The 24915-nt window shown below is 37.8% G+C and overlaps 1 protein-coding gene across 2 annotated transcripts; it reads left to right on the top strand.

Annotated features, from left to right (window-relative positions):
• Positions 1–8254: 8254 nt before the first annotated feature.
• LOC113064082 (phosphofurin acidic cluster sorting protein 1-like) lies at positions 8255–24479 on the top strand. 2 transcript variants are annotated; one of them, XM_026234625.1, is made up of 24 exons: positions 8255–8721; positions 14195–14282; positions 14381–14470; positions 14664–14789; positions 15048–15192; positions 15359–15450; positions 16607–16690; positions 17183–17242; positions 17664–17824; positions 18122–18215; positions 18792–18875; positions 18990–19102; positions 19700–19832; positions 21418–21522; positions 21705–21811; positions 22005–22159; positions 22259–22369; positions 22481–22595; positions 22688–22730; positions 22948–22990; positions 23113–23254; positions 23389–23621; positions 23857–23976; positions 24325–24479. In XM_026234625.1, exons 1-24 carry the CDS (start codon positions 8567–8569, stop codon positions 24441–24443), a joined length of 2718 nt encoding a protein of 905 aa, XP_026090410.1. In that variant the 5' UTR covers positions 8255–8566; the 3' UTR covers positions 24444–24479. The 2 variants fall into 2 exon arrangements, with proteins under 2 accessions (XP_026090410.1, XP_026090409.1); XM_026234624.1 differs by having other exon boundaries at positions 16607–16699.
• The last annotated feature ends 436 nt before the right edge of the window (positions 24480–24915 follow it).

The raw sequence follows: 24915 nt of genomic DNA, 5'->3' as shown, positions 1-24915 counted from the left end.
GACCATTCAGGAAACACACCATGAGGGCCTCATTGTTCCAACCACTCCCTGCTGCAACGGTCCGAAACTGAATGGCATACTCAGCTGCACTGCCATTACCTTGACGGAGGGTGAGAAGTCTCTTTGAGGCTTGTCGGCCACTGAAGGGGTGATCGAAGACTCGCTTGAACTCCTTTTCGAATGCGGAATAACTTGTACAGAAGGGGGCTTGTGCCTTCCAGACCGCAGTTGCCCAAGAAAGAGCTTTGCCAGAAAGGAGGGTGATGACGTATGCGATCTTGGCTCGATCTGAGGGGAAGGACGATGGTTGTAGTTCAAACGTGAGAGAGCATTGAGTCAGGAACCCATCACATGCACTAGGGTCACCTGAGAAATGTTGTGGTGGAGGTAGGCGGGGTTCACTTAGAGGAGAGAGCACTCGAGAATCTGGAAGGGGTACAGAGGCAGCAGGAGAAGCAGTAACTGAGGTAGAGGGCAGCCGGTCAAAGATCTGACGGACCGAAGTCATGAGATCAGACAGCAACTGGGAGTGTCTAGCCATCAAAGCCTCCTGCTGAGCTAGTGCTGACTCATGGCGTTGGACTGTGGACTCATACTGAGCAGCTGTGGCAAGGAGTTCTTGAGGATTTGGCGCCTCTGGGTTCATAATGTGGCTTGGTTATTCTGTCAGAACTGGGGCTCAAACTTGGGTCTCTGATGCCAGAGTCTTAATTCCTACCGCTGAACCACAGGAGGTAGTTGAACCCAATAGTCAGACGCCTTGTAAACTTAACTCAGAAGAGTTTATTTAACAAAAACAGCAAAAGGGAACAAAATATCCTTTGTATAGAGTTAGGTTATAAAACAGGAAAATCCTCAGACCAGAACGGGTCAAAAATAGTAAAATAGTCTCCAAAACAAAAACTCAGAGAAAAAACTGCAAAACTATTCACAGGAAAACAATTCAAAAAATACTTTCAAAGAATAGATCTTGGAACTAGAGCAGACTTACGGCAGCAACTTGCTTAGGAACAATAATAACCAAGCAAAGATACAAAGGAAGTGATCAGCTTAAATAGACAGCCCAGAATGAGAAACATGTGAAAACAATTACACTGATTACAAAAGGCACAATGTTGACGTGAGTGCACATTGGGGACCTCTAGTGGCCAAAATAACACATTGCAAAACAAAGGTTCTGACAAAGCTATATATATATATATATATATATATATATATATATATATATATGTTTCCATAAAGAAGCTAATTGTTCACTTTATAGACGTAGCTGTTTTGATTAGTAACTAATTGGTTATTCTTCATTAGTTGGCCATAGTTCCAAAGTAGTTCTCAATTACGATATTTTTCTTTAGTAATTATCAAATACATAATAAGGAACTACCTATGTCCTAAATGAGCTATTACTTACTGCTTAGTTAATCTTGCTTCTATATTAGTTAATAGTATTAAGTTAAGTGTTAATGTAGTACTACCCATTACTTCCTGCGTAGTTACTTATTAACAATGGACCATTATTTTAAAGTGTTAACGGAAACGTCTTAACTGCCACTTTTGATCAACTGTATGCATCCTTTGCTGAATAAAATTATAAATAAATAAATAAATAAATCTTGTTGACTCCAAACTATTAAACAGTACTGTTTGTCTAACATTTATATATACACCATAAAGCAGGCAAAAATGTTGCCACTGACAAGATATCATTTGATCTTCTCCCAGAGCTCACGGAAGTCTGTCAGTCGCAGCTTTCCAGTGCCAGTTATCTTCAGGGCAGGTTAAGGTTTGACTTTGACTTTAAAGCAAACTATTCACAGTGTGACCTATAAAAATGGACCACAAATGCTAACATTCTTGAGTGTGGAGTCTTCAAAGGATACATTCAAAAGATTTATCATGGCTCGACAAGCCTCTTTGTCAAATCCGTCTGTCTTTATAATTTTTATCTGTAAAAAGAAGAATCATATGGACATTCCACATATACTGCAAATAAAGTCATAGTCAAGACTTTATTTGCAGTACATGCGGAATGTTGTCAATTACCACAATTGTGAAACCTGTGACATTTGCTTTATTTGTCAGTAAGCACACTCATGTTTGCTAACAACCTGGTTTAGAATTATCTGGAGTTTCAACACATTAATCTCCATCTAGACCAGAGTAAGTGAGTGAGTCAATCAAGCTATTGGGCACTACAGCAACCCGTGAAGTCCTCCCACTTCCTGCTGTCTTACCGCCCCTGCCAGCTTTGTGAAGACCGCCTTGAAGCCCTCGTCAATGTCGCTCTCCTGGAGTGCAGGCTGCCATAGGAACAACACATTATTTAGCAGCAAAACTGTGTGCAGTACTGCTGAAAAAGTTTTACAGGAAAACTCACCTCCTCTAGTACATCTATTGAAATTTCATCATCTAGCCCCTTATAGAGAAAATACTTGAATAATATACATATATACACACAATTTTAATTGCGTTTTTAATTTAGATTTCTACATGTGCATTAAAAAGGTTAGAAGTATTAATATTTTAAATGTGTATATATTATATTATATCATATTATATTATATTATTGTAGGGGTTAAAAAATTTGAAACGGACTAAGATTTTCTGTATTTTATGCCACAGTTCAAAATGATACAAGCTTTACTCTAGAAATGACAACATTTCGATTAATTGGTTCTGTTGTTCCTGCTACGTTGCAGCCCATCAGGAGCCTCTCTCCACAGCTCTTCTGATGATGCTGAAGAGGTTGGGTGGAGTTTTATTTAGCTCATACATCTCTGTCACTCCACCAGTGAAGTCCTCAAATTTCTCAGAAGTACAGCCTCCTGACAGAGCCTCATAGCAGCCGTTCAACTTGCCACATTCATAACTGAACTCATTACACAAGCAAACAAGATCCTGGTCTGAAGACTACCTGTGAAATCATTCTTACTTTGTATTTGCCTTCTCCACCAGGGACGCTCCAGAACTCCTTCAGCTGAGAGGACGAAAAGTAGCTAGGCAGCCGGTCATCACCACATCCATCCAGTCCTCTAACTTCCAAAACTCGAAAATCCATGTCACATGTCATCATGTCACAATTACTGTAATCGAAAAGATGACAACTCTTTAAGGGATACTCCACCCTAAAAAAATGTTTTGTCATTAATCACTTGTTGTTCCAAACCCATAAAAGCTCAGTTAATCTTCGGAAAACAATTTAAGATATTTTGGATGAAAACCTGGAGGCTTGTAACTCTCTCATAGACTGCCAAGTAAATAACAGTGTCAAGGTCCATAAAAGGTATGAAAAGTCATCGTCAGAATACTCCATCTGCCATCAGACGTGCCATCTGGGTTAATTTAAGCAACAGGAACACTTTTTGTAAGCAAAGATAACAAAAATAACGACTGAGATGACATGAATGCATTAAACACCAGTGCACACAATGGTGGGATGGGTGTACTATGTTTTTGTAATTCACTGTAAATATTCATAAAATTATGTTGAATGTCCCAGATCACAATTTTCATTATTAGGCTTCAACAATAAGGATTTTTTTTTTCTTCTGTTGACCCATCTTAATTGGTTCAAATGTTAATCTTAATTCAAATGTTTGGGGTCGGTATAATTTTTAAGAAATAACACTTTTATTCAGCAAGGACACATTAAATCAATCAAAAGACATTTCTAATATTCCAAAAGTTTCCTATTTCAAACACATATTGTTCTTTTTTAACTTTCTATTCATCAAAGAATGCAGAATTTTTTTTTTTTTTTTTTTATCACAGTCTCCACAAAAATATTAAGCAGCACAACTGTTTTCAACATTGATAATAATAAGAAAAGCAAATATTAGAATGATTTCCGAAGGATCATGCGACACTAAAGACTGGAGTAATGATGCTGAAAATTCAGCAACCAAAATATATTAAAATAGAAAACAGTTATTTTAAATTGTAATAATATTTCATAATATTACTGTTTTACTGTATGTCCAATGCAATAAATGAGCATTTGCTTGGTGAGTATAACAGACTTATTTCAAAAACATTTAAACAATCTGAAAACTTTGAAGAATAGTGTATTTTATCAAGCATTAGGTTTCTGTAACAACAACAACAAAAATGATATATATTTGATAACTACATATATGTGATATATTTGAATTATACAATAACAATTTCTGTATTTCTCTTCCTATGTAAATATTAGTACACTAGATGTTGCTGGCTGTTCTTCAAGTCTCTGTGCAGCACTAATGCTCACATTATGCATTCACTAAATGTGACTGAGCCTAAATAGCTCCTGGCTGGAGAACAGAAGGGGAATTTGGCGAGTTAAATGTGGCCATTTCATTTTCTGGGTGAGGTTGGTATATAGTCATTGCAGCAGACAGGGTGGGCTGACGTTTAGGGACTGTTGCTTAATGTAGATCTGCTGAGCTATGGAGAATCAAATGGAATTGGAACAGATTGGTTTACACGCTGCATTGAAAAGGAGTACTGGGATTTTTCAAAAATGTGGCAGAGAATTAAATAATGGGTTCTAAATGTATTTTCCTCAATACTTGTATGACTGAGGGCATAGATTACCTTTATCTATACAATGGTTTTCTTTTATAAATTACTGTCCATATAATTAATGGCACACTCAGTAATTTGGCTGGAAATATGATCTTAACATATATATATATAATTTTACGCTATAACATTAGAATTATCATACATTTCTACATGAATGTAATCATATACATGTATATGAAGAGTTTGGTTCCAAAACGCCATAAATCCATTTTGATTAATTTGAGTAAAAATGTGTTTTCTTTATCAACAAAGTGGGAAGGTGAAAACCTCTATTCAAATCAAATCCAGTTTTTGACTTTCAAAGGTTTATTATAAAATTATATAATTTTTCCTCCCCAAAATGCAACAAATCCATTGAATCAATATGAATGTTATTCATCATATTGAAACTGTTGAAAATACACAGCATTGGTAAGCTGATCCACACATGACATCCTCTGAACTTGGTCAATACTAATCTTACACACAGGCACTGCACTAAAAATACATTCATCAGTCATCACTTCCAAAATGAATTTAACGGGTCATCTTGTTTGCTAAAAATTAATTACAACAATAAAAGAAAATGTAATTATGAACAAAAACATGAACAACAATATCACATTAGACCACAAAAATTCCAAAATGACAATTCCCTTACATTTAACTTCCAAAAGTGCATTTATCTTTGCCATGTTACATTCATTCAGCTGACTAGTGCTATATGCTGTATTAACAATAATTCTATCCTGACGATCCAATGATAGCTGCTCGCATCTCAGCTTGTGTAACAGACATTTCTTGTTTGATGAAGGACCATCACCTTCAACTCAACCTTGCCAAAACAGAACTGCTTGTGATTCCAACAAACCCATCGTTTCATCTCAATTTCACCATCAAGTTTGGCACATCAAACATAACTCCTTCAAAAACAGCAAGAAACCTAGGAGTTATGATTGATGATCAGCTGTCTTTCTCAGACCACATTGCTAAAACTGTCCAGTCCTGCAGATTTGCTTCATTCAATATCAAGAAGATCAGACCCTTTCTTTCAGAACATGCTTCAAAAATTCAATGCATTAATGTTTGCATACAAAACTCCCACTGGCTCTGCATGACCTTTACATAAATTCATTATTTAAGACTTATGTGCCCTCTAGAAGCTAGTGTTCTGCAAGAGAACGTCACTTTATTTTGCTATCTCAAAGAAGCACAAAGTCACTTTTACGGACTTTTAAATGTAAAAACACATCTCTTTCATCTTCATTTGGCTCTCTAACTCTAGCATTCTCTATTCTAATTCTATTCGTAAAAAAAAACTAGCTTTCTAATCTTTTTGTATTCTATCTGTTTTCCTTTCATTTATTACAAAATTAACAAAAGCAAAAAGACCTCTAACACTAGCTTGCTCTATTCTTTTTCTATTATATATTAAATATTTAAATACTTGCTATGTGTACTGCATTAAGCTAACTGAGCTTTGTTATGGCATTTGTATATCATTGTCCTTTGGTTGATTTTGATTGCTTTCATTGTCATCATTTGTAAGTTGCTTTGGAAAAAAAAGTGTCTGCTAAATGACTAAATGTAAATGTAACAAAAACATAAAAGGCATTAATAAAACCACTAACTCAGACAAGTTACGCAATATGGCATTCATAATAGAATGCGATTCATGTAATAAATGTGATATTGTGTAGCTTGTCGGTGATCTACAGCTAAACAAAAAATCTCTGCTTGACAGATAAAACTAGTGTTGCCTTTTTTACCAGTTATAATATTTTGCAAGTAAAACATGAGTAAATTTTTATTTTTATTTTGGGGTGAACTATTATGCAAATATACATGCAAATGTAAATTTGTGAGCAAATACTTTGCATACATTTTGTAGGCTGATTTATTTTAAGCTTATGTTTTTGCTCTTACTAGGGTTGAAATCTTGGCCCAAGCTATAGACTCAGTTCATTCCAATGTTCTCATCGTGGGCCTCATCCAGCAAACAACTTTGGTTTTGACAGAGCCGAGGCCCAACTCCTTGAATCCTTAAAAACACTGCTGGGCTTGGAATGTTTCATCCTCAAAAAGACATCCACTCTGAAGGCAACGGGCATGCAAGGTTTCAAAATCTTGGCCCAAGAACTTCATGATCATATTGTTTTTACCCAATCCCTTATTTCCATCCCATTCGCTCCTCAAACGAGCAGCAACTCCAATGGCACTAACTGGCCCCATCCAGGACAGAGCTGTCAGAGACACCCCAAAAATATGGATTACTGTTGCATTTATTTATTTATTTATTTATTTATTTACTAAAGAAAGTTCTGAAATATTAAATGCGGTGTTACTGCCATCTACAGGCGAATGCTGGAAATCACTGGCGATTTTTTTAAACGTCCTAGGCAACAAGAGCACTGCACCGGAGTTTTGTGAATTCTACATTTTCATTGTTCTTCATAATTTAAAAAAGAGGCTCAGGCTGTATAAATTTAAATGTCTCCCCTACCAAAAATATAAAAATAGTGCTTGACTATGAAGTGGGCACTATAAAATCCATACCAGTTTGGAATACGATCAAATCAAATGGTTTCTTAATGGCCACAAGGGGGCAACAAAGAGTTGCAGTAATGTGACTGTCATCTGATTGTTGTGTTACATATGACCTATATTAAAAACCTTTAGGGACAGAAGCAGAGAGAGAGAGAGAGAATTAAAAGCATCTTATCCTTCGATGGAAAACTTGTGTTTGTGTGTGCTATGTTAGATTTTGTGTGTAAAGGACAACATCCTACACATGTTTGATTCTGTGTAGGCCAATATGAGAGATCACTAGAACAGACTAAATCAAACATGCATTTAACTCAGTCCTGTTTTGTACTTGATTGTGCTTGTCATGCATCCAAATAAGCTGCAAACAGTAAGTGGGAATGTGTAGGAAGTACGTTGCACCAGTATACTGTATAATAAAAGCAGAGCCCTTAACATTTCCAGGACAGTCTTGAAATAAAGTAAACATTATAACCTTTAGGGAATAGCCTACATATCAGTTTTAGCTTTATCCAAAAGGATTAAATGCAGAAAGTGTAAGGAACTCTGCAACTCTTTTTGATTAATCCTCTGCAGTCTGCAATGTTTCAGGACTTGAGCTCATGAAACTTCACTTCACTCTGGCTTCAATCTGTCAGGGAGGGATAAACTACAAACGGTGCCAGCGTGGGTGGCTAAAGTGTTTTAGGAGCTGCCACTACCATAATAGATTCAAGTGGGTTGCATTTTAAAAAGAAAATACATAGAAAGAGAGCAACGGAAGGGGGATGAATATAAACTTATGACTTAATATTTTCTGTCTTTTCAAACAGTTTCAGTTGAAGCAACAGATGATAAAATCCATTAGCCTAAATACAAAATCTGTAAATAAACAATATTCAAATGAAACGTGATGTGCTCATAATTAATTAGCTGCAGCTACAGCCTTAGAAATCAAATGTTTGTCTTATATTCAATTTAAAATTATAGGTTTATAAAATACTTTTAATAATAATAATAAAAAATCCAACATTATATTATTGGAAATACAACAAAATTAAAATCTCTGTATTTATTTTTGTTTGTTTGTTGTTTCTAATAGCCTACTGACTGATCCTTAGGGGACCTTAGCTACTCGATAAAACCAGAGACAATTTAAGTAACGCGTTCAATTTTGTTGCGTCGCGTCGCTCGCTTGCAGTACGTGCGTCTTGAACGAGAGGCTTAGTAGCTTTACTATATGTTTTTAAAAAAGAGATTTCCGCTTCCTGCTGTTGTTTTAAACGTTCAATTGACCAGAAGCTGATCACAAGCCGGCAGCTGAACTGACTGGCCTCAGCAGCAAGTTGAAGTGAAGTCTCCTATGAATCCACCGCTGAGCGGAGGCGGGAACATTAGGAGGCGCGTGCCATGAAAGTGTCCATATCTGACCAGACTTCACGCTTGAGCGCGTGTCTAAACTGACCGAGACCGACAGCACAGCACCCGAGACTAGAGCATGTCGGAGCGAGGAGGGCTTCAGCAGCGAGCGGGAGCTCCGTCTCCCCACTTGCAGCCTCTCAGGACGGTCACGGTTTCTTCGAGTCGCCCGGTTCAGATGAACCTGTTCGCGACATGGGAGATTGACAGCTCCTCTCCCAGCTGTGTGCCCAGGTACGCCGCTTCTTTCCTTTCTAGTAGACATGCGCTTTTTTTCTTTTTCTTTTTTACAGTCGCCAGTAGAGTTACTTTGTACCAGAGTAAATCGTTAATCCAGATCACGCTGCACTGGAAATCACATGAAACACTGGCTTCTTACTTTAGACCAGGGTGTTTTTTTTAACCTTTACACACCCATATTCTGTGCCAAACAGTTTGAACATTTGTACGTTTCTGTTACTTGTACATGTTTTCTTTTACGAAATTATGATTAACTAATTCATCATTGTCAAGTTCAAATTCATACTAATATTTAGTATCATAATAACAGGCTTTATTTAATTAGTCACTCACTAGTACTCCCACATTAGCTACTAGCCTACTTATTACTTTTCCCTTGCACTAATATGTAATCATTTGTATTAAAATTATATATATTAGTTCTGTAACACTTGTTTATATTTTACTGACACTTTGGAACATATGCAAATGTGTGTGTGTGTATGTGTGAATGAGTACAGGTGCAGGTCATATAATTAGAATATCATCAAAAAGTTTATTTCACTAATTCCATTTAAAAAGTGAAACTTGTATATAATATTAATTCATTAAACACAAACTGATATATTTCAAATGTTTATTTCTTTTAATTTTGATTATTATAACTGACAAACAACTAAGGAAAATACCAAATTCAGTATCTCAGAAAATTTGAAAATTGTGAAAATGTTCAATATTGCAGACAACTTGTGTAACACTCTAATCAGCTATTTAACTCAAAACACCTGCAAAGGCCTTTAAATGGTCCCTTAGTCTAGTTCTGTAGGCTTCACAATCATGGGGAAGACTGCTGGCTTGACAGTTGTCCAAAAGACGATCATTGACTCAAAAGGTCATTGCAAAAGAGGCAGAGCTCTGTGTCCAAGCATATTAATAGAGATGCAAAGGAAAAGATGAGGAAGAAAAAAAGTGTACAAGCAATAGGGATAACCGCACCCTGGAGAGGATTGTGAAACAAAAACCATTCAAAAATGTGGGGGAGATTCACAAAGAGTGGAGCAAGTGCTTCAAGAATCACTACGCACAGATGTATGCAAGACATGGGTTTCAGCTGTCGCATTCCTTGTGTCAAGCCACTCTTGAACAACAGACAGTGTCAGAAGCATGAGATAGTGGTCCAAAGTTATGATCTCAGAAGAAAGTAAATTTTGCAAAATTTCCTTTGGAAATCAGGGTCCCAGAGTCTGGAGAAAGAGAGGAGAGACACACAATCCACGTTGCTTGAGGTCCAATGTAAAGTTTCCACAGGCAGTGATGGTTTGCGGTGCCATGTCATCTGCTGGTGTTGGTCCACTGTGTTTTCTTAGGTCCAAGGTCAACGCAGCCATATACCAGGAAGTTCTAGAGCACTTCAAGCTTCCTGCTTCTGACCAACTTTATGGAGATGCAGATTTCATTTTCCAACATTACTTGGCACCTGCACACAGTGCCAAAGCTACCAAAACTTGGTTTAAGGACCACAGTATCCCTGTTCTTAACTGACCAGCAAACTCACCTGACCTTAACCCCATAGAAAATCTATGGGGTATTGTGAAGTGGAAGATGCGATATGCCAGACCCAAGAATGCAGAAGAACTGAAGGCCACTATCAGAGCAACCTGGGCTCTCATAAGACCTGAGCAGTGCCACAGACTGATCGACTCCATGTCACGTCATATTGCTGCAGTAATTCAGGCGAAAGGAGCCCCAGCTAAGTATTGAGTGCTGTACATGCTCATACTTTTCATGTTCATACTTTTCAGTTGGCCAAGATTTCTAAAAATTCTTTCTTTCTATTGGTCTTAAGTAATATTCTAATTTTCTGTGATACTGAATTTGGGATTTTCCTTAGTTCTCAGTTATAATCATCAAAATTAAAAGAAATAAACATTTGAAATAAATCAGTCTGTGTGTAATGAATGAATATACTGTAATATACAACTTTCACTTTTTGAATTGTTCTTGACAATTTACACTAAACCGATTTTTTTTTGTGCAAAATGTTCTTCATGGTAACTTGCTACAGTAGATAAAAGTACTAAATGGAGCAGTTTTCTAAAAACAACATGTTTTATGCAGAGCCACCGTTAAATCTGAAGAGTTAAAATGGCATCCTAACATTTTTGCTGCAGTGAAAACTAGAGCAGGAAGAGACACGTTTTTATTAAAAAAATTTTAAGCAATGTATTTCCTCTGTATAATTCACACAATATTGTGGAAGCATATGCTGTTTACTACTTGTCAATATTTAGCCTCAGTACTTACATGAAGGGACTGTTATATGGAAATATAGAGGAGGGGCTTTAGGATGCTACATCCAGAGAGTGGAAGAGAAAATGGCCATGAAGAAGCAAAGAGCCTGACTGTAAGAGCTGCCAGCAGGGATGAAAAGCACCATTGAAGTGACAGGCGCTCAGAATAAAGAACATTACTCGTCTCTTTCTTTGACGTTGGCTCCATAATGCATTCAAAAGGGTTTAATTTCTTACTTTGTACTTTACATTCAACCACATGAGTAAGATTATTGCTTAATGTAAACCCAAAACTGATGTTGCAGCACAATGTCTCATTAGACTCTTGCATAAGATCATTGAAAGGTGAGATGTGCATCTGGTTCTCCCCTCCCAATTTCATTACCTATGTGCTCTAGAGTTACACTCTAATGCACAGGGACAGACTTGTAAGTGAATTAGTCCCAGTTCAATAAAGCTCACTTTGAAGACAGCACTGGGTTCAAGCTGCTATTATGTGTTAATGTATTTTCTTGTTTAGCTTAGCATGAGATGTTGCTTGTAGGTAATGCAACACCATCTGTAGCTGAGAAATAAAAGCTGATTGTATGTCAAGATATCTATTTTATCCTATACAAATACATACATTTATCACTTGAGCCCAATTAACAGCAATTATGAAATGTCTTTTCAGGATGTTGTATTTTAAAGATAATTTAGTAATACCCAAATAAAGTAAAGTAATACCTTTACAGATCTTTATTAGAAAGTGTTTAAACCATTTTCCCTGTTCTTGGACTCATTTCTGGTTGTCAAATGAAATTTGTTCTGTTTATGTCTCAGTTGTTGAATCATTTTAAGAAATTTTAAAAAACAATTGAAACTTGAAGAATTTAATGTATGTTTTAGATATATAGCCTACTGTTTACTGGTCGAAACACTGGTGCATGCATAACATAGCCTACATAAATACATTAACAGTGTATAGGCAATTATCTGGCTAAAATAATTTTTAAATGATTATTTAAAATGTCAGATTGTATCCATCAAATGGGGTGGAAAAATGTGTCAGACCATACATTACTGTGTCTTAAGAAAATATCTATTGTGTAGAATTTAGGGCCATCAAGCTTAACGCAATCTCATTTTAAGGCGGTTAAATGAAAATGGCGCGTTAATGCAGGTTCTATTTGACCCTATGAATCACCCGTAGTTCAAGCCAAGGTTTTCAGATAATATTATTTGTAACTGTCCAGTTTTATCACAAAATTAGAACAAAAAAATCTCGCTCCTAAAATGTGGCGTGCCATATGCCTGACTCATTTCAAGCTATCGCGCTGGTCGTGAGTCATCTAATTTACATTACTATAAGTTACAGCATGCAATAAACATGAATGCGAACACCAGAAGGTGTTGAAATATATGGTTGATTGTAATAGTTTGAGCTCTGTTGTTGATGTTATACTAATGTAACAAATGAGAGGATTCATTACTGCCTTATTTGTTGGCACACCTGTAATGTAGAGCAGAGCACAGACATTCTCTGATCAGAGCGAGAGACCGAATTGTCACGAAATAAGTGTGTTTTTGGTTGCCAGGGCAAGACAACCCTGCACAGATTACCAAAGAAAAAACAGCATTAAGGGACCAGTGGATGGAGTTTATTTTTACAGAGCATCAACGGAGTTGTGCAAGTGTTTTTGTTTGTTCATTTCGAAGATGCTTGTTTAACAAACAAGCCCCAGTTTGACGCCGGATTTGCACATCGTTTATTTCTTAAGGATAATGCAGTCCCAACGAAAAGGGTCACGATCGTGTGTTGGAACCGCAGGCGGTGAGTAAAACTGCTTCAAATATCTCTGTGTTGTTAACTTAGCTATCGGCGCAGCACATCAAGTAAACAACATGCGATGTTGTAATCAAACTGCAATTTCCACATGTACAGCTTAAAAAAAAAAAAAAAAAAGACGACATAAAGTGGAAATTTTCCAAAACCGCTAAGCAAATATATACAGTTTCAGTACATACCACATAGAGACGTCGTCGCTGATGCTGCACTTGTTAAAATTCAGCCTCTGGATCTGATTCTGGATCATAAATATACGCTGAATCTGACTGTTAGCGATGGTTTGTTTTGGATGTTTTTTTCCTCACGGTAATGTCACAGCTTCCAAACGCTCTCAACGCAAAAGCTTACTCGTGCTCGTGATTCTTTAGCTCCGCCCACACGTCACGCCTCCAGGCGCTCGTGTTTTTCCGGGAACAATCGGTACAGACTATCTTTCTCTTATGAATATAATAAAACTAAAGACTTTTTGGAGTTATGAAGGATGCAGTACTACTCTATAGGTACTCAAGATTAACAGGATATTGAGTGAAAACGAGCATTTCACCCCCCCCCCCTTTAATGAAAAAACTTATGACAGTGTTCCTGTCATTGTATATATCTTCAACCTGTCACAGAAACTGAATGAGCCCAGCGCTAGAGTGCTGTGTCACTCTGAGATTTCTCCCCCTAATCTAATATCACCAATGCAGTGTTCTTGATTTCAGGCCAAACACATCTCAGCACACCTTCTGGAGATGTATCAGAGGACAACCCAGATTTTGGGACATTGCATTCTTTGTCTGTTACCAGTTTACATCAAATGTCCTATCTTTATGTGCAGTGGTGAGATTCATTTAGAAATGGTTTTCATTTCTAGCTATCCTTAGATTTCTAGCTTGATGTTGAAGCTATAGTCATGTTTGTTTTCTGTACATATAGCCTATTCTATAGTTTATTTAATGACTGTTCATGATGTCAAGCTCCAAAAAAAATAAAAATTCACAAAGTTAGACAGACAGAGGCACTAATAGAAAAGAACTGTGTAAATTATTATTACTTTGTGTTCCACTGCAAAAATTAATATAAATTGCATATTGGTTTGGCACAACATGAGGGCCATTAAATCTCAATCCCTTTGAAATATATGAGGCACATTTTAATTTGTAATTGTGCCTGACAGTGACATATATTAAAAGCCATCATGACTGTTCTCAATCACAGTACAAAAAAGATGCAGTGGTTGTGTGGAATTTAGGTGAAATGTCAGCCAAAATGTCAACTCTGTAAGGTAAACTTGATAAGCTGGCTCGGGGACAGATTATTCATTCAGCTGCCATAGCAACTTGTCCTCCGAGCAACTTGAGCATCTCTCTCTTGTTTTCTTTTGCAGACTTCTCAGTCTGACTCTTAAAAAATTAGCGATTTTGAAGGAGCTGGACCGAGATCTCACATCGGTGGTCATTGCAGTTAAACTTCAGGTGATATAGTGAATAGTTTTACTGGTTTACATCCCTCAAATATAAATCTTGTGCTTAATCTGTGTTTAGTTGACTAATGAGTCTAAATGTCTCCTTAGGGCTCAAAACGCATTTTGCGGTCAAATGAAATCATGCTGTCTTCTGCTGGCCTTACCGAGACTGATCTTCAGCTGACCTTCTCTCTTCAGGTTAGCTGTGTTTGACAGCGTTTTGGATGAGATTAGTACTAAATTGACATTTGCAGAGATAATGTTACAGTATTATGGTTTTATGATGAAACCTATTGGAAGTCCCTAAGTGACTCTTCCCCTTTGTTATAATAAATTCGATCCGGTTACTGTTACATTCTACAGTATTTTATTCCTTCCGTTTTGTCTTCAGTACCCACACTTTTTGAAGAGAGATGCCAACAAGCTTCAGATTATGCTCCAGAGACGCAAGAGGTACAAGAATCGCACTATATTGGGCTACAAGACCCTCGCGCTAGGGATGATAAATATGGCTGAGGTGAGGAACTGCAAAACCCTACAAATCCGGTTTGTGTGATTCTAGACCGCTTGTGTAACATTAAATAATAACCCACGTTTTAGCACATGTTTGAAAATGTTTTTAAAAATGTCATACATGAAAGGCTGTTGTAGGAGGGGGAATAGAACAACTTTCTATGCATCTGAAAGTTTTTTTTTATCACTTTAATGGAGTTAATGGTTCTAATCCCCTTTGTCTTTCAATTTACTTGATGGCTTCAGTTCTCCTTGTCTGTAGGTGATGCAGCACCCTACAGAAGGTGCTCAGGTGTTGAGCTTGCACACGACCGTGAAGGACACATCAGTGCCTGTTGCAGAGATCAGGGTCTATTCTCTCTCCAGTCAACCCATCGACCCAGTGGGACCAAAGGCCAAGCTATCCGGTGAGACTTGCACCCTTTGATATATATTTCAATTTAAACCAGCTAATGAGAATTCCAAAAGTAGGTCAAGGCTGCTTTTTTATATTTTTGAGAACACTTTTAGTAAGTCCTTTAGCAAGGCCTGCTCTGGTTGAATTCCTTCCTGTTTTCTTCCTTTCTTCTTCAGATCGTTCACCAGACATCGATAATTATTCTGAGGAGGAAGAAGAAAGCTATTCGTCAGAGCAGGACTGCAGTGATGACCCTCTGCAGGGGCAGGTAAATCCTGTGAGATTGAAGTGATTGATTTTGATATTCAGCCATGTTGCCTATTTCCTGTTTAGTGAATTAGAACAGTGCACAGAGACTGAAATGAATCAGTCAGATGACTGAGGAAATGCACTACATGGGTTTTATAAAGCAAAAAATTATCAGATAAGAAGTGTAAGAACTGTGGCATGAAAAGACCCTCTGGAAAAGAGAGGAAAGAAATTTAAAGAAATAAAGAGAGCCAAAATGAGTGATTTAATAAATTAGTTCATTCAGAAACAAACATTGTCGTTGTTTACTCATCATCATGCAGTTTCTTCCTCGGACCACAAAAACGAGGTGTTTTGTAAACTCCATATAACGTTAAAGATGTAGATTCATTTGTTTTTTTGCATAATAACGGATTTAATTAAATGTAGCATTACATCACTTGCCAGTGGATCCTCTGCAGTGAATGGCCTGTTGTCAAAATGAGTTCAAACTGCTGATTTAAACAACATAACCCACTTGTAATCGAATCCATTAATCCAGTTCATCATCTTGCGAAGCAATAATTAAAGCATTTTAACTTCAAACCATTGCTTCTGGTTCCGTACACCATAATAACACTTTCTCCAGAGAAGAAGTCCATCCCCTTTTGTCCTTTCACATCAAGATCCACCATCATATTTGTTTAGAACCGTTTTCTCTTGTAAACAGTGCTTGATCTTTACTATTTCTCTCCTGAATCAGACCACGCAACTTTTTCACTGGATAAACCAATTTTATGGAAACAGGACTTGTATTTTAGCCAAAAGAAACAGTTTGATATATAAAAAAAAAAAAAAAGCTTTTTGCTTCACAAGATGTTAATACGGTGTGGATTTCTTGTGAATTATAGTGATGTTTTATAAGCTTTTTGAACTCCTGATGTTAAATTTCTCCAAATCTGTTCAGAGAAATAACTCATCTGCATCTCAGATACCCTGAGGTAAATTTTAACCAAATAATTTTTTTTTGTGTGAACCATTCTTTTAAAAATCATATTGCCACAGACTTTTAATATAGTGCACAACTCGTTTGGATCACCCTGGCACTTGAGAGACATACAGTAGTCACTGTGAACTGTTATTTTATTCAAGTAAGGTTTTTGATCTTTAAATCATGGCTTGTCATTTTTGTGCAGTACCTCTATGATGACGAGGATGAACTGAGGAAAAAGAAACCTCGCCGTAAACTCCCCTCCACAGCCTCCATCACCAGAGCTAACGTAGGTGACGTAAGTGATCGGTCCAGGATTAGAACAAAAAACCTCACAGATCAATAGCAGCTTTCTCTGTGCCTCCATGTTGACTCAGGCTTTGTCAAGAAGCTAACCAACTGCATTTTTTCACCTTGGGGCCACTGATGTTCTTTAGATGTAGAAGCAGTAGCTATGGGAGCTGCTGCGATTTTTGCAGTCATATAGAAACTCTAGGGATGGGGCTTCTGAGCACATTAACATGTTATCTGCTTCCTCCTCTCAGATGCCTTCACAAATCTGCTTTGTTTTCCTGTGTGCCCTGTCTTCTAGCTGACAAGCCTCTAGTCCCTTCGCCAGCGCTCTGTGGATGTTGTGACAGCGTTTTTTTTTCGCTCTCTGCTTGGTGCTATTTTTGTCCCCTGCTTTTGCCAGATACGCTGTTAATTTGCGTCTGTTTGCTATTGTTGCTTATGACTCCCCCGTTTTCGGTCTAACAAGGTGTTTGTGTTTTAAATCCAGCAACCTAACATCAAAAAGAAGCTTATGGCATTGGTGAAATGGTTTAAAGTGTCGGATGAGGTAATTGCATCCTGCCTACAAATGTACCCGCTCTTTAGTGTAATGCACCAGCAGAGGTCTTTTCCCTTCCACTCTCAATTAAGTTTTGCATTTGGTCACTTTGGACATTAGGTATCTTAATACAAATAAACATCTGATCATCAAATAAGATGAATCATTTTTAATAAATAGCCAATAACCAATACATGGCTGATATTAAAATTCAAAACTATTTTTATTTAATCATTAAAAAAAAAAAATTGCATTAAGTGAGTGCCAGATTATGAGAAGGTAATCTAAATATAAAATAGGGTAAATGAACAAATATAATAAACTTCCTGTGTCAGTGTATTGAAGCTAAATTCTCTAAACTGGTCAATACATAATATTGTACAATTGTACTTTTCATCTCTATTAGTAATTGATGGGTAATAATTTGCAGGTGGGGTTTGGTTTGGATCATGTGTCCCAAGAGCAGATCCGGGATGTGGAAGAGGACCTGGATGAGCTCTATGACAGTCTTGAGATGTACAACCCCAGTGACAGCGGCCCAGACATGGACGAAACGGACAGTATTATCAGCAACCCCAAACCCAAACTCCGGTACTGCATTATAATATTTATTCTAATGGCACCCACTTTCAGATATCGATTTAGTCATTTTGCTCTGCATTACACAGATGTGATTAAATAATGGAGGAGGCAGCCAGTAAATGTGGTGGTGTTGCTGTTTCGTAAGATTCTGGAATATATTGTATACGATAGGAAACATGTACAAGCAGCATATTTCTCTATACTGACATAATAACTGACTGAGCTTTTTTAGTCATACACTGAGTGGGCATACTGCCTACACCTCAGTTTTCTTATTCTGACCCTGGCTTTGTGTGTGTGTTTTAGGCCGTTTTTTGAAGGCATGTCACAGTCCAGCTCTCTGACAGAGTTTGGGAGCTTGAATAGCAGGTGCAGCCACGGAAAAGACAAGCGGAGTCCTGTGAGTGTCATTCAGAGAGAGACCTTATTTCAACACTGCAATTTAGCTCTACTGTGCTTTGCCTTATGGCTGCTGCCCTTAAAGGGATAGTTCTTCCAAAAATGAAAATTGCCCCATGATATACTCAACCTCAGGCCATCCAATGTGTATATGACTTTCTTCTTTCAGACGAATGCAATCAGAGTTATGTTAAAAAATGGCCTGGCTCTTCCAAACTTAATAATGGCAGTGAATGGTGGTCGAGATTAAGCAAAATAAAGTGCATCCATCCATCATAAAAAAAAAGCACTCCACACAGCTTTGTGGCTTCATTTCAGAAGGCGTTTATAAACCCCCGGAGCCGTGTCAAGTACTTTTTAAAGATGGATGGATGCTCTTTATTTTGCCATTATAAAGTTTGGAAGAGCCAGGACATTTTTTAACATAACTCTGATTGTATTCCTCTGAAAGTCATATACACCTAGGATGGCTTGAGGGTGAGTAAATAATTTTTAGGTGAGCTGTCCTTTTAAGGCCACTGTTTGTCTCATTACTTTTAAATGCTCTCTCTTTCCCCATCCATTCCTTCTTCTGAAGAGGGTTGAGCAGACTGTATCTAGTAAAATCCAGCGTTCACCCAGTGCACACGTGGACGAAGCTTTCTCAGAGATGGACACATTGGTAAGACTTTATCTGCCCCTTTCTTAGATTCTTTTTAGGGCAGTTGTAAAACTGGTAAAATCGTATCCTCTATGAGACCATGAACTAGTATTTATTGAGAGGTTAATGCTATAGGAACTCAATGAAGTGGAGGTGATCGCCGACGGGACCCCTAGCATCATATTATCAGTGGCAGAGACGCCCCGGACCCCTCAGAGGAGCAACAGCACTAACATGCCGTCTCCCAGGTTGGTGTTTCACTTAAAACCTGTATTTAAAGACGAAAACTTGTCATTTACTTACCTTCAACTTATTTCAAACCTGTATACATTCACAAACACAAAGCAAGTTAGTTTCAAGATGGACGATAACCAAACAATTTTGTTTCTTTTTCCCCTTCATTGTATTTTTGTCCATATAATGGAACCGAAATTGTTTGTTTTTAAAATGTTTACCGCAGACCATTCTAATTTATAATAAATTACCTTATCTTGTGGTTTTATTCCATCAAGTACCAAAGAAAAAAGAAAAAAAGGGCAACGCACTGTATAAACAATTATTTACCTAAATTTCTTGTAAAATTAACAATATTGTTATATACAGTTCCGGCATGTTTTAAAATGATTAATTTCATTATATTTTTCTCATACGGCCCTCTTAATCTAGTCTATCCACAAACTATGTATGCAGTCCCTTTTCATTTACTGAGATCTACTACAGTGCATGAAATTATACTCTTAAATGGAATTGTTGCTTGCTTTTCATAGACTCATGCACATATAGAGATGAAATGTTAAATGAAATGTGTTACAAATAAATAAAAGCAGCTGTGCATTTCTCCCCAGACTGGATGGCAGTTATACCCCCAAACAGAGGCGAGGGACCCTTATGAAAGAGAGACAGCTGTCCAAACCACTCAGTGAACGCACCAACAGCTCAGACAGTGAGAGATCACCCGAGCTCAGCCTCACCCCTCAGGTAACCACCTCCATAAACACACAGAGCTAGCACTTAACCAAGAAAAGCTGCCTTACTGCTCTTAAGTTTATCTTACTGAAGCTCAGCAGAATCGATAAACCCCCAAGGGCTATTTGCTCAGGATATTGTGCGTGCGCCATTGTGTGTGTGTGTGTGTGTGTGTGAGAGGGCAGAGCAGGGAATATGGTGATTCATTTGGGCTGTTTGTGAGGATAAGCGGGCGGGAGGAGTGGGTGTGTTGCTAGAGGAGAGAGAGTGGGCGATAATTCTCCTTATGTAACTCTGTACTAGGTCTGGCATGATTAAACACCTGGCTCTAATGGCGGTCCACTTTTGTGCAGGGGTGTCAAAACAAACTCAAGGTTCATTGTGATGAAATGCCGTTTTTAAACTGCCCTGCCGTTCATTAAAATTCTGATACATTTCACTAATATATTTTTGTTGCTCACAAACTCTGCTACTCTTTATCAAATGTTTTCGAGAAACCGCGCAGTTCCTGAGACTGAAATAGCCGCTTCTGAGTCATCCAGAATACAAGAGCCCTTAAAAAGTGGAGCACTTTCCCTTATCCCAGTTTAATGAGCAGAGACGACTGTAAGCGTGCTATTCATTAATTGGATAACTGAAGAGTGGAGGTCCAACATGTCAACATCTGATTCGGCCAATGCCATGAGCTTAGGGTTGGACTGTCTATTTGACCAAACAAAGACATGGAAGAAGGCTTTTGGAAGTGTTTTCGTTTGGACACAATTATTTGTGCAATTTTGCTTGCCGCTTCTAGTTGTGTAGAAATGATCAGTTAAAAAGGGTCACCGTATTTAAACTTAGACAGGAAACTGGAACTATAGTTGAAAAGTTTGTGAAAATAAATGTTTTGGAAAGAAATCTCTTATGCTGACCTAAGCTACATTTATTTGATCAAAATACAGTTAAAAAAGTAATATTGTGAGTTATTAATACAACCGAAAATAACCATATATATATTTAAAATGTTGTTTGTTATTTATCGCTGTGATGGCGAAGTAGAATATTTAGCATCATTTGTCCAGTCTTCAGTGTTACCTGATCCATCAGAAATCATTCAAATATGATGAATTGCTGCTCAAGAGACATGTCTAATTATCTATTTTGAAAATGGTAGTGCTGCTCAATATTTCTATTTCTAGTATTTTTGGATGAATAGAAATTTAGCTAATTACAGCATTTATTTGAAATCGAAATCTTTTGTAACAATTTAACAGGTCTTTACTCTCATTTTTGCCCCATTGCTGAATAAAACTATAATAAAAAAGAGAGAATTTTACTGACCCCATTTCATTAAAACTAATGATAAATAGCAGCATTTAATTTACTTTTGCTAAAAACAAAACAACACAAAATATGCCTTGCAAGGATGAACAAAATAAATTAATGCATCAATGACTCGTTTGGATTCATGAACTGTTCAAACCCATTAAATACTTTAAAAGCTACATTATTTCAAAAGTAACTGAAGCACTGAAATTATACACTGCAACTTAAATGCTTAAAATGTAGAGTGAACAATTTGATTTTAGTCATGCAGGTTTTTTTTTTTCATTATTAGATGCCGAGGAAGATCGTGTATGACCAGCTCAACCAGATCCTGCTGTCTGACAGCACACTTCCTGACAGCCTTATCCTCGTCAATGGCAGCGATTGGCAAGGACACGTAAATACCAGTCCATTTCACTTCCTGTCTGACCACCCTGTACAGAACTTTGCCATTCTTGTGTTCAATTAATAACCGCTTTAACTTGAAGTTGAACATCTGTGTTGTGTCAGTATCTTAGCACATACTTCAGTTTTTATCCATCCTGAAGTAGAGAAATATGATTCTGTGTGTTTCTGTAGTATGTGGCCGAGCTGCTGCAAGCCCAGAAGCTGCCGGTGGTCTGCACCTGCTCCGGATCAGAAATCCAGGCCGTCCTTTCTGCCCTTCTCACACGCATACAGAAATTGTAAGCGTAACAGTGGTGGAATGAATCACTGAGAATAAACCCAAATGTGAAATGACATGGTTTATAGTCATGACTGGCTGTCAGAACTGATATTGTTGAACCTGATTCTGCATGGCTGATCAGAGATTGTAGTATGGAAGTCTACCACTACTTGTGTCTGCATCTTTTCATTGTCCCTCCTTTATTCTCACAGCTGCAACTGTAACTCAGTCATGCCCAAACCAGTGAAGGTGGTGGCGGTTGGAGGTCAGAGCTACTTAGGAGCCGTCTTGAGATTCTATGTCTCTCAGCTTGCCAACAAGATGTCTGACTGGCTCAGTCATATGAAGTTCCTTGTGGTGCCTACAGGTGTGGATAAATAACCTTTAAAAACAATTATATTGCACACAACAATGACAAAAGCTTTCCAAAAATCAAGCAGGCTGTATCATGTGAGTGTCTCCACAGGCTCTCACCCTGTGGCCAAACACCTGGGTTCTCTGGACAATCGCTACAGTTCTTCCTTCCTGGACGGCTCATGGCGAGAGTTTTTCAGCCGCCCAGAGCCGCCTCAGACTGGTAAACGATTGCATCTACAGTTCTTTATTTTTCATGTCATTCTCTTTCCTGTGCCTGTTGAGATGCATTTTATAAGCAGTCCAACTAGGATTTGTTCTTGTATCTCTTCAGCTTCCTCTGCTGAATTTGTGGATGTAGCTGGGCGAATTCTACAATACATCAACGGAGCTACGGTTACTCATCAGTTTCCCATCGCTGAGGCCATGCTGACCTGCAAACACAAGACGTGATTGACATGATTTCTTTCACCCCATCATTTCATATATTTGTGATTTATATTTTATTTATTTTTTTCGATTTTCTATTGTACTCTTCTAGGCAAGATGATGATTCCTACCAAAATTTTGTTCCATTTGTGGGCGTGAGTGCATTTTATTACACTACTGTTCACAAGTCTTTAGTCGGTAAGCTTTGTGAAAGCCATTTATCTAATCTGTTGATAAATTTAATGGCTAAAAACGATACATACTGAGGCCAAACTTTATACAGTAATGTATATTGCAACATAATCCACAAAAGCATTTTAATTTCCAATGATGGATAGATTGATGTCATTTTTTTGTTTGTTTTTGCAACAGTTGGTTAAGGTGGGATTGGTAGAACCCAGCCAAGGATCCTCAGGTTTGTCAAGGTTTTATTTACTTTTAGTTTTGTTTTTAGCGAGGCTAATTATTAGACCACCTCTGAAAGACTGAAAAGTCCACTTTAAAAAAAGTTTCATTTGAATATTTGACTCTTTGTAGGAGGAGATTGTGAGGAGGGTTTGGCTTTGAGTTTGGCAGTTCCTTCGACTTCTCCACCTGCTCATGGATCTCTCACTGGGATGATGAAAGAATCTGCAACGCCTCCTCCATCACCATCGCTAAGCGGACTGGCTGCTCTAGGGTTTGTGTACATCATTGTACAGAAATCTGCATGGCTCTGCTGTTTCTCACGTTGCTTTAGCTTACAGCTGCAATCGCTTTAAAAATGCTGGCCTGGTAAAAACTAAATCTGGTCAAACTGATTCTGTTATCTAGGAGCCCCAGCATGTCTCATGGTATGGATGCCATTGGGCTTCAGGTGGATTACTGGGTGTCTTCAGGGGCTGAGAAGCGCAAAGATGGAGAGCGGAGAGACATGGGCAATAAGAACACTTTGAAGTGTGCGTTCAGATCCTTGCAGGTTAGCAGACTGCCCGGCTCATTTGAGCTCCAGACTGGCTCTAACACCATGTCCATGACTGTGGTGACCAAGGAGAAAAACAAGAAAGGTGAGGTGGACCACTAGATTTACACATTTGTCTAAAGATCACCTTTTTATTTTTTAATTTTTTTGGACTAACCATGTTTTCTAGCCCCTTAATTTAATTTGACATTTTCTTTCTTGCCCTCTGCTTTTTTTTTATTTGTAGCTCTCTGCTACAAAACTGCAGTTTTTGCTACTTTTTTTGTGCTCCATATTCATGTACTTCACCAACTATATTTACTCATGTTGCCTGTCTTCAGTCCCGAACCTCTTCCTTGGGAAGAAGCCTAGAGAGAGAGACGCCGAGTCAAAGAGTCAGGTCATTGAAGGCATCACCAGACTCATATGCTCTGCCAAGAATCAACAAACCAGTCTAAGAGGTACAACAGATTTTCTCTATTTTATGTGATGCAAAGGAATTGAGCCAAGCTTACCAAGACATCCACTGTTTAAAAGGTTTACACATAATGCAGATAATGTGAAGAAATGATTCCTAAGTGTCGCGTGATGATAACCAGATATTTCAAATTTGTGGGGTCAAAGTTAAGATTAAGAATTGACCACTAAACTAAACGTCTTTGGTGTTTATGGGCCTGAAAGGTCTGAGACCACTAGAAAAATGTTTCGTTTCCATTTTTCCAACTGAAAGCCATGTCACACATTTGCTTAACTATTGACCTAGAAATACTTCAGAATCACATTTGACTCACAAGATCAACATGTTTCAGTGTCTGTAGATGGAATGGAGTGGAACGATGTGAAGTTCTTCCAGCTGGCATCTCAGTGGCCCACTCATGTGAAGTACTTCCCTGTGGGGCTGTTTGGCTACAACAAACCATCCTCCTAGTGCCCTCTGGAGGAAAAAAACATGGTAAAGTTTCCCGACCCTGCTTGCTACGGCCTTCAGACTGAATAGATGGCCAGATGTTGTTCTTGAGGTGGTCATGCTTACAGTACGTGAAAGATACTTGAGCCAAACTTGGAGATGTTGAATTTCTCATCTGTGATTGGTGGCATTATCTGACCTTGTTTTGGCCTTTAGAGTGCCAGAGCAGACCAAGACTTGAGGATAGATCATGAGTGGGTTGACAATATTATGAACCTTTTCTACAAGTGTTTTGTCTGCTGTGCGATTCATTTTGCAATAATATCCCAATACTGTATTGAGTTTATATTCAAATGTTACTTGATATAAGTGATGTAACGCCCTCAGAATGTTTACTTTTTGCTGTACAACTTTAAAGTTATAAGTATTACTTCACCCGACTGAATCGGACATCCAAAGATTCTCAAAGAAATTTTGTTTATATATATATATA

The sequence above is a fragment of the Carassius auratus genome, chromosome 46 (assembly GCF_003368295.1).
Source record: "Carassius auratus strain Wakin chromosome 46, ASM336829v1, whole genome shotgun sequence".
Classification (NCBI taxonomy): Eukaryota; Metazoa; Chordata; class Actinopteri; order Cypriniformes; family Cyprinidae; genus Carassius; species Carassius auratus.
The sequence above is the reverse complement of the archived record's forward strand: the minus strand, read 5'-3'. Positions and strand labels throughout refer to the sequence as shown.